Source organism: Vigna radiata, chromosome 11 (assembly GCF_000741045.1).
Source record: "Vigna radiata var. radiata cultivar VC1973A chromosome 11, Vradiata_ver6, whole genome shotgun sequence".
Lineage (NCBI taxonomy): Eukaryota > Viridiplantae > Streptophyta > Magnoliopsida > Fabales > Fabaceae > Vigna > Vigna radiata.
The window spans coordinates 7,794,337-7,805,348 of NC_028361.1; the positions used below are offsets into that span (position 1 = coordinate 7,794,337).

General features: G+C 33.1%; 1 protein-coding gene across 1 annotated transcript; it reads left to right on the forward strand.

Annotated features, from left to right (window-relative positions):
• Positions 1-2,344: 2,344 nt before the first annotated feature.
• On the forward strand, positions 2,345-5,450 carry LOC106777975 (ABC transporter G family member 14). The gene is made up of 5 exons (XM_014665822.2): positions 2,345-2,672; positions 2,796-3,588; positions 3,874-4,050; positions 4,145-4,332; positions 4,617-5,450. Exons 1-5 carry the CDS (start codon positions 2,490-2,492, stop codon positions 5,259-5,261), a joined length of 1,986 nt encoding a protein of 661 aa, XP_014521308.1. The 5' UTR covers positions 2,345-2,489; the 3' UTR covers positions 5,262-5,450.
• Positions 5,451-11,012: the final 5,562 nt, after the last annotated feature.

The following is an 11,012-nucleotide window of genomic DNA, read 5'->3' on the forward strand; positions in this document are numbered from 1 at the left end:
CTGATTGATGGGTTCTACCTTTAATCATTCCTCTCATACAGATTAAATGGAAAGTATTAGATTAAAAGAGGAAAGGGGTGAATAGTAAACACCTTGCTTAGCAGCATCTCACTTCATTTTCCCTTGCCTTTTAACTGAACACCAGTGATATGATAACACAGAATGATATAATAAAAACAGTCATATCGAATTTCGGTGATACGAATGTTGAAAATATAACAGTGCTTTATGATCAATACCATGTTGCTAGAGGGAATATATATTCATATAGGAATCACTTAGCTTTGCAAAGTAATGCACCATTAATTTCACCTTTACATTTACTATCATCCAAAATAAAGTAGTATATATACATAGCTAGACAAGTTTAATGATCCTGGTAAAATCCTCACGTACCCTTTTACTGTTCTTCATTCTTTTGAATTTATTCTTGCTTCTTCTACTTCCAGGAATGTAAAGTTTTCACTGTGAGGCATCCAACTTTATTATCACCTTCTATTGAACCAGACACATGACAACTGTTCAACCAAAACTTGCAAGGCAAAGAGAGTTGTCATGGGAATGAGGAATTAAAAGTTTTCAAAAAATTGTTTCATTTTCTTCTCTCTCTCTTTTTTTCCAGATGGATGGCTATCACATGCAGAGTAAAGAGGCAAGAGAATATAACGCACTTTTGGTTTCATTTTGGAGGGTTCTTTTACTCACTGCTTGACCATAACTAACACCAAGCACATGGGGGAGACAAAATCATGTCGTTGTCCTCAAAACGTACCAATTGATAATAACAATAATAATAACATTCTAAACGATATTTTTTTTTTAATGAAAACAACCAAATTTCTCATCCATTCATATTTTAAAAAGATGTTAAATTCCATGATTATTTGTAAGCGGTTGAGAAAATTGACAGACCAACCACAGATGTCAGGATCCTTAAAAAGATATTTCTTTTCTTTCCCACGTCAATAGGTAACAATGTACCATCTCTTGTGCTTATTAGTTCTTCCTAGGATACAAATCTTTTAGAGGGTAAGAAGTAACTCAATAAGAAAAAATAAATCCATGCAGAAATAGATGTCATTAACCGTAATGTAGTCATAGGTTCTTGTCTTCACATGTAAGACAGATATGATGGAAATGAATAGAAAAATTTCTGATCAATGGTGTAGTTTCCTTTGTAATGGTTTTCACGTTTTACCTTTATAGAACATATCAGTAATCGGATTCCAGAAAGATATAGCATATTTCAGGTACGAAGAGGCTTAACCAAAACACTTTTTACTTGGGAGACATAAGATATTGAGTTTGGATCTTACTTCAAAAACCTGTTCAGTCTCAAGTTTAAATAAATCTTTAAGACTTCATGGTCATGCTACATGACAATATTAAGTTTGCAGATTAAGGGGATACGAAAGTATCCATATTTCCTATGAAAAAGGAAGGGGGATTGGCAAAATGATTAGAACTAAGAATGTTAAAAAAACTGACACAAGTGTACAAAGGACTATTCACCATGGTTTACTGCTTGTTCTATTGAATTTGTTTGTCCCTTGTTGAAAAATGATCCAGGAGCCATGATGGTCACAATATTGTAATTTGTAACAGTATTCAAATGTTCATTGCTTTCTATTTTCACATGTCCACAACCTAGTATGCACAGTACAATCATCTTCAAAAGGAAAAGAATGGTAGCGTAAAAGCATATCCAACAGATAGCTAAAAATCTCGAGGGTAATATCACAAAGCATTAAGAGACCCACTTGCTTCAAAAATTGAGCCAGTACATAGTTATGAAACAAAAATACTATCGTTGTCATAACAGGTGGTACTAGCATTTAGTTTTTTATTAGCAGCTACATGCATAAATACGATAACAAGAATCCCTCCAATATCACCAGAAATGAAAAAGTTGATGCAGCAACTCTGTAGTCATCCTTTTGTTTTCTTGTTTGTGATGTGGCTAGGCATCACTTCATGGACTAGTGAAAAATATTGATGTAAAAACCTAGAGAGGGAGAAGATATTTGAACCTATGATAGAAGTGAATTTTTTCGTATGCATGTGGATCAACTGGCTACTGTTGTATGAATCGTTTCTATTCGTGTGAGCCAATTTCAACCAGGACCTTTATGATGAGAAAACAGTGAAATCAATAAAGGTAAACCGTGAAAAAAAAAATGTGTTAGAAATTGAAAAAGCAAGAAGATCTTAAGCAACGGTTCAGAATTTCTATGTTTTTTGGTGAGCATGGTCATGATAGAATAATTTGAGATAAAAAGGTGGGATTCCACCATCCAAGGGTGGCCTATATACGGGATTATTACACAGTGCAAGCCTAGTCCTTGCTATATATTTATGTGCTGCTCCTAGCTACACATTGGAACATCAAGTTAAAAGCAATATATTAACTTCTCTCAGTTCTCAATCCTCCCCCGCCCCTATCACCATTATTTTCACCAGAACACTGAGAATCCCTTACTTCTTTAGTCATGCCACAGAACTGCATAGCACCAAAGCCAGAATACTGTAATAGTCTTAACTCTGTGGAGGGACCTCCGGAGATGACTGAGTCCCATAACTCAACTGTCCTTTCTCATTCCATGCAAACCAATGAACAACAACAACAACAACAACCTTTTCCAAAACTCATTATGTACCCAATAACTCTGAAGGTAATTCACCAGTCCCATAACAAGAGCGCCTTTAATACTCATGTCCCACACTTGCATTGATTCTATGCGGACATTGATGAAAAAATATACGTTGTTGCTAATCTCTTGTGTGTTGGTTTGCAGTTTGAGGAACTGGTGTACAAAGTTAAACTAGAGCAGAAAGGAGGATGCTGGGGCAGTAAATGGACTTGCCAGGAGAAGACCATACTGAATGGAATTACTGGTGTGGTGTGTCCGGGAGAAATACTAGCTATGCTGGGGCCATCGGGCAGTGGCAAAACCACGCTTCTCACAGCACTTGGAGGCCGGCTCAGCGGCAAACTATCTGGTAAGATCACGTACAACGGGCAACCTTTCTCTGGTGCCATGAAGAGAAGAACAGGTTTTGTGGCTCAGGATGATGTGCTATATCCTCACCTAACTGTCACTGAAACTCTAGTGTTCACTGCACTTCTGAGGCTTCCCAACAGCTTGAGCAGAGATGAAAAGGTTCAACATGTGGAGAGAGTGATCACTGAGCTAGGACTGACTCGTTGCAGGAGCAGCATGATAGGTGGCCCACTTTTTAGAGGAATATCAGGAGGAGAAAAAAAGAGAGTGAGCATAGGCCAAGAAATGCTCATCAACCCAAGCCTCCTGTTGCTGGATGAGCCTACTTCAGGCTTGGATTCCACCACAGCACAAAGAATCCTCAACACAATCAAGCGCCTAGCTAGTGGGGGTAGAACTGTTGTCACCACTATTCACCAACCCTCTAGTAGGCTCTACTATATGTTTGATAAGGTGGTCTTGCTCTCTGAAGGCTGCCCCATCTATTATGGTCCTGCTTCAACTGCCTTAGACTACTTCTCTTCTGTAGGCTTTTCCACATGTGTGACTGTCAATCCAGCTGATCTCTTGCTTGATCTTGCCAACGGTAATGGACAGTAATCATTTGCTTCACACTTTCAGTTCCTTTTTTTCCAATAAGAGTTAATAACTATAAAACCAATGGACTTCAAAAGTGGAAGCTGGGCACACACTCTTTTTCCTTTTATCATTGCTTAACTGGCTCTATTATTTTTTTCCTTGTCCACTCGAGGTAGAGCTCTAAATTTTACTCCACTTAAAATGAGTCATAGTATAGCAAGTAGGACAAATTTGTTATGGTTTTGTATTCTTTCGAAGAAAGCAACACTAACAATGTTATGATGCCTTGCAGGGATTGCCCCAGACTCCAAGCAAGTAACTGAACAAAGCGAGGGACTGGAACAAGAGAGGAAACAGGTGAGAGAATCCCTCATCTCTGCTTATGAAAAGAATATAGCTACGAGGCTGAAAGCTGAGATTTGCAGCATGGAAGTGAACAACCCAAATATCACAAAAGATGCTTGTGCAAGTAGGTCTTCTTTTCTATCTTTAAGGGCAAAACAATCATAGCTCTATTATTAGTCCCAGTGGCCTGAAATGTCTCTATTGATGAATTGATTCAGGAAATTCGATAAAGCCAGAACAATGGAGCACAAGCTGGTGGCATCAGTTCAAAGTACTATTACAAAGGGGTGTGAAGGAGCGAAGGTATGAAGCCTTCAACAGGCTGAGAATATTCCAAGTTGTAAGTGTCGCTTTTCTTGGTGGACTACTGTGGTGGCATACTCCGGAGTCACACATTGAAGATCGGGTAAGTAGGAATTGCTTCAAGTTTATCTTTTCCAGTTGATGATATTGACAGCCAATTAATAACAACTAAAAAAGTTCTGGTAACATATATGATTAGGGCTTTAATCTGATCGAGTTCCTTTTCTTATTCATGTCAACATCACACCATTTTCAAGTTCAAGCAGTGTTTCCCGAACTCCAAGAAGTCAAACTATGATTAATATCGCTTGGCTATACATTTTTTGTTCTGTAAACTTTAACCATTAAGAGGGACTAATATGGGGTTGCACTGTATGTGTAATGCAGGTTGCCTTGCTCTTTTTCTTTTCTGTTTTCTGGGGATTCTACCCTCTCTACAATGCTGTTTTCACATTCCCTCAAGAGAGGAGAATGCTGATCAAGGAACGTTCATCAGGAATGTATCGCCTTTCTTCCTACTTTCTTGCCAGAACAATAGGAGACTTGCCACTGGAGCTTGCACTTCCAACTGCATTTGTTTTCATAATCTATTGGATGGGAGGGCTTAAACCTGATCCTGTGACTTTTATCCTTTCTCTTCTTGTGGTTCTCTACAGTGTTGTTGTCTCTCAAAGCCTTGGCTTAGCATTTGGTGCTATTTTGATGGAGATTAAACAGGCAACTACTCTAGCTTCTGTGACAACCCTTGTGTTTCTCATTGCTGGAGGGTACTATATACAACAAATTCCTCCATTCATTGTGTGGCTCAAGTACTTGAGCTATAGCTACTACTGTTACAAGCTGCTTTTAGGTGTCCAGTACAATGAAAATGACTACTATGAATGTTCAAAGGGGGAGCTCTGCAAAGTGGCAGATTTTCCTCCTATCAAATCAATGGGCTTGAATCATTTGTGGGTTGATGTGTGCATTATGGCCCTGATGTTGGTGGGTTATCGACTAGTTGCTTATTTTGCACTGCATAGAGTTAGGTAGATCAATTATGACGGAGCTTCCATACACACAGCACGAGAACTTGAAGAGTTTTTGTACAAGTCAACCGAGGAATAATGCTAGAAATACTAGACTTTCGATGGAACTCATGTAATGAAATTTTATCAACTCTCCCTGACTGAGTTGAATGTACAAGACTTTTTTTTAATAGATTAGAGAATACTAACTCTATGTTTCTTCTTCAACATAAATTCAACTGCATAATGTGTCTATGTATGCCACGTGATAAGAAGCAAGAGAAATAACACTGCATTCTAATCAGCATAAAGGTCAAAGATAACGTCCAGAAGTTTAAGGCTGAATGCTCAGAACCGTTTTCTATCTCTCAAACACAATTGTAGATCATTGTCAGGCATTTGAAACAACAAGTTTGTTGTTTCCTTTCTCAACGAAGAATTTAATCTAATTTATCAGAGCAAACAAAATTTATGTTGTCAATCAATAAAAACTTAGCAAGAATGATTCTAAAGATAGTCATTGTAAAACTCAACACACTGATCATACATGGCAGTCTGTGAATGAATGACTGTGTAAAAACACTTTACACTCAGTGCACACACTGTTTATTTACTCTTTTTCTAATTTAGTGGAAATTATCAGAGGTTTTGTTGAATTTTTCACTCATGATTAAAGAGTATGGTGGGTTAGAGTGCTTAGAAGAATTAGCATACCATTAAAATTGATCCAACTAACTAAGTGTTATTCATCATCCAATGATGAATAAATGATGGCTTAATTGAAAACCAAATGATAATCAAAGATTAAGCCAATTAAGCCTAGTTAATGGACATCAAATTCAGCTAGATAAAATAATTGAAAGTGGATGGATGGCAATGTGTTATGAAAAGTGATTACCAAGAAGACCATTGAAATCAGGTTCATACTTCATCTATATAAAAAAGGATACCTAAGATCGATGAGTCTACTTCAACATAGTGCATCATCCACTCTAATCACTTTGAGGTAGGACATAGAAAATGACTGCTTATTATAATTTTGGTTAAAAACAGTAACATCTGAAACAAGTAGAATGTTTTAAAACAAATTGACATCAAATCATATTTTCTAACAAATATGTAAGTCTCAAATTGAGGCAAACTGTGAAATTTCCCAACAAATTGTAGAATATATGATCTTCTAATCGGCTTGTCACTCAATTAGCAGATAAATTTGCAGAAGGATATATATTTCAGAGTTAAGCTGAATGTGAGATGTGGAGAAGCAGAACCGGATCACTATTAGATAAAAGTAAAAATTAAGATCGATTCCATCGAACTTGAACATAATTATTTTATCACAATTGACGTTGCTCATCTTCACCAAGTGTTAGGTATTTAATCATAAACAAGAAAAAGGTACTGCACGCATAGTTATAACTTAAGTTATCATAGTCAGGCTTTCCATGATGGTTTAATAAATCAACAAAGTTAAGAAAGTGAATTTTTTGCGGCATAGAAAATGTTATCTCTGTGCTTACGTTCAGAAGCAAAAAAGGATTCATTATTATATATGCCATTGCCATCCACAACCCAAAATATGTATATTAATAGTAATCTAGCAATAAAAATAGAAAAAAACAACAGTGAAGTCTGATAATTTTGTGGTCCAATTTGGCCTCCACCTAACTCAAGCAACAGAAGTGAAAGGTTCCAATCATACCTACTCATTTTCTGATCATCAACCAAACCCCTTAATGCAGGCATTATGTGTAATTGTCAAGCACCTGTTATTGAACAGATGCAAGAATTCTCCCTTCTCCCACACTAGCGCGCATGTTAAGAAATAGACTTTAAACTTAATTCAATTTTACAAAACTGACTGACTTGTAAAATGAAGCTTTCACCCACTTATTTACTACGAAATCGTTTTATTTCTAGACATTTGGGAATCCCCAACATGAGTATGCATAGTGGAAGCACTATACCTAGGTAAATCACACTCATTTTCCTTGCTAGTTAGATGTTACCCCAAATTTACCTTTTCATCTCCATTAGTGTGTTACTTCGAAGACTCACTCATTACATGCTTTTCCTATTCTGCAAAAGCATGCCCACATGCAGAATGTGTATCAATGGAAAATCAATACACTTAAAAACTTTCAAAACATCTCATTATTTTGAACATAATGCACTCCTTGGAAGATGAGATGATGAAGGAAGAATATGCTATTTGTTTTCCTACATTGTCACTGGTTACCTACAAAGAATAAACAAAATTGAGGAATGAAACTTATTCACGGAGGAATCATGATATCGTCAAGAGATGTCCTTTAACTTGCATTCAGTTAACCATGATACTGAACAAGAATTGGTCAAAAATGAAATATAAGATTCGAAATTTGGCTTAGGTACCAGGTACCATCAAAGTTCTGCAATCTTTCCAATTTGCTGTAAGAAGCCGTCTAATTCAACAATTTTGCGTGTGAGTGGGACCTCAGAAAGGCTTCATGCTGAGATAGAGAAGTCAATGTGAGTGATGCTATGCTTAAAGCCTTACAGCACATTGCACATATCCAAAGTGTTGGTAGCCATAACCGAAAGTTTCAAGAAGTTACAACTACAAAGAATAAACAAAATTTGAAGAATGTGACTTTCATCCACAGAAGAATCATGGTATCATCGAGTGATGTTAAGTAACAATCTAGCATTCAGTTAATCATGGTATTAAGCAAGAACTTGGTCAAAAGTAAAGAACAAAGATTCGAAATTTGGCTTAGGAACCAGATGCCACCAGAGTCTGCAATCTTTACAAATTGCAGCAATCCAATGAGAAACAATTCATTTCATTTCAAACATTTACATGTGAGTGGGACCTCAAAAGGGCTGCATTTTGAGAAGCCAATTGAGTGATTCGATTTATGTTTGCAGCAAATTGCACATATTCAAAAACAAAACCGAAACTTAAAGAAATTGACGTCTGAGCAAAGATGTGTTTCAGTATAAGATAAATATATATGCATGCACTTATCACATATAAAGTTAAAAGTCTATATGCATTGAATTCGAATCTTATCTGTAGAAAAATTACAATGAAATTGCACTTAAGGCAAACTGAACAGAGGCGTAGGACAATTAGGCTCCACAAAAGTGCTATACCTTAATTAAGAATATAATGACGAATACCAAATTACATGTTTCTATGTTGTTTTCCTCTAAATTTCAACTTTCAACTGTCACAACCCTGAAACATTATTCTTCATCCTCGACAAAAATGGATCATATACAGACAAATCTAAGTGGCCTTTTTGTTGGCTAATTAATTGCCAATTCAGTTATTCGATATAATAAAACTAGTAAAGAATTAGTCTAGTATTCACTGTAAATAATCCTTTTGCCCTATTGTTAAATAATGTAGAACAAATGTTTTCCTTAGTTTTTAGAATCTCATCTTACCACAAATATATATTATGAAGAACACTAAAAACTTAAATAACTAAATTAATAGGCTTAAATACAATTTTAATTTCTATTTTCATTTGTTCAATTTGATCTCTTTTATTTGTGTTGTCTCAAGTTTCGTCAATTTTTATCAATTTGGTTAATCATTAATGGAAGTTAAACACTGTGTCATGTGTAAGTTTGTAGTGTTTTTTTTTCTTCATTTTTTAAATTTTTTTAAAATAAAATATATTTTTTCTGAATTTAATAAATTCGTCCACATGTCAAATAAACATTTTGTCATGTGACAATATTAGCATCTGTATCAAGTCAGTATTAATGTCATGTGAAGTCACTAATAGTGTTATGTGTTAAATTAGTGTCCTTCCAATAATATAGTTGTAATTGATTTAAAATTAATGAAAGAAATATTTAATAAAAATGTTAATTTTAATAAAAATTTAATATAAAATTATTATAAAAATTAAATTTGGTAAATTTAGAGAGTGACAAAATTGAAACTGAATTAAACAAAATTAACGAAAATTTAAACTCAATTGAACAAAATTAATGAAAATTGACACTCAATTGAATATAAGACATTTACAGATGACACTCATACTAATATTATCATATGAGATAATGCTAACTTAACATGTAAACAACTTTTTTCAAATTAAAAAAAAAAACGACACATGACACATATTATTTACATTCTTTTAACAACTTTACTTGAAAGAAAAAAACTAAAATAAAAAAAAAATGAAAATAATAACAAAGTTGTATTTAACTCGAATTAATATAACTAAATTAAACACCAAAAATCTTAGTCATGAATGATCTTCACTTTTCCAATAAAAATTAATGAAGAAAATTATGAGACATATTTTATTGTTGAATCCAAAATATGCTTTTTTTTATGAGCAAATGTTAATTTGTTCACCTCTTTCACCCTTCAAACAAATCTTCTATTTTCCAAATATTAGTGAGAGGAGTTAAACCATAACTTCTTCCAAATTTCATTTCAACTTTTACCACTAAATCAACCTTAAAAAAAATATATATGTAATTCAAGATCATAAATCATTTCAAACAGTTAAGCTTTTCAATTTCAGGAAAGATTTGTAAAAAGAACTAGTCACTTCTTCCTTCAATCTCATAAAATTTTGTATTTCGAATTATAATCTCAAAAACAATTTTTATATTACGAAATATACATTTTAAAATAAAAAATATAGTTGTGTTCTAAACTACATATACAAATATATTTTTATATTCTAGAATAATTATGAATTTTAAATTTTAAATTATATATTTTAGAATACGGGATAAAAAATATATCTCCAATTGTACATTTCATAATACAAAATTTATACTCAAGATGAATGCAAAAAGAAATTGCTAAAGTGTAGAAAGAAATAGCCGTCTACTATTATACTAGCCTATTGGACCCAAACCCCATTGCAAAGTGGTTAGTTTTTTAATGCACCTCTAAACTTTTCTTTCTACCTCCCTCACAAATTCTTATATTCTTGACTGTGCATCTTGAAATGTAAATTATAGAATACATCTAAAACATAAATTTTCATTATAAAATGTAATTCAGAATATATTTTTATTTTATATTTTATAATCCAAAATATAAAAAATATATTTTAAATTATACATTCCAAAATATAAAAATTTAAGGGGTTGTAGGTTGGAATTATGAAGTAACATGAAAAAATAGCCCCTTAAGTTTCAAGTAATTTATATCTGGCTATGTAAACAAACAACAAAAAGTCCAGTCATACTTAACTTCTCTCAAACACAATATAAAAATATAAAATAGTTACTTATTTGGAGGAACTATATTAAAATATATTAGCCTGAAGCTATAAATAAATAATTTTAACTATTATTTTTTTTATGTTCTAGTTACAATATATAAATTTTAGGAGCAGTTTTTCTAACCAGTTATACATTCAAGAAAAAAAAAAGAACATTCTTAAAACAAAAAATCTTTATCTGATTAAAAATTGAGAATAAGTAATTAAAATATTAATATTTTTATATTAAATACTCGTTTTTAAATAATATAGAATGAAGCTATATGATTTGAAAACTGCTTTTTTACATAATTCATTATTAACTTTATCTTGATTGATATAAATTATTTTATCTTTAAGTTGTATAATTATTTTGCTTAATCCAATTAATCTACTTTAATTAAAAAAATATATCTATATTAAAATTCTAAAAATTATTTATTCTGTACACCTATGTTTCCACTGATTTATCTAAAAAACAATTTAAAATCTAATTTTGTTATCTGAATTTAAAAAATTGACGAGATTTTACAGTATTTTTCATTCAT

Excerpts from the sequence above, each read along its gene's own strand:
- LOC106777975 (XM_014665822.2), top strand. The coding sequence starts at position 2,490 with ATGCCACAGAACTGCATAGCACCAAAGCCAGAATACTGTAATAGTCTT. Across the intron at positions 3,589-3,873 it reads CTTGCTTGATCTTGCCAACG|GGATTGCCCCAGACTCCAAG; the intron begins GTAATGGACAGT and ends GATGCCTTGCAG. Across the intron at positions 4,051-4,144 it reads CACAAAAGATGCTTGTGCAA|GAAATTCGATAAAGCCAGAA; the intron begins GTAGGTCTTCTT and ends GAATTGATTCAG.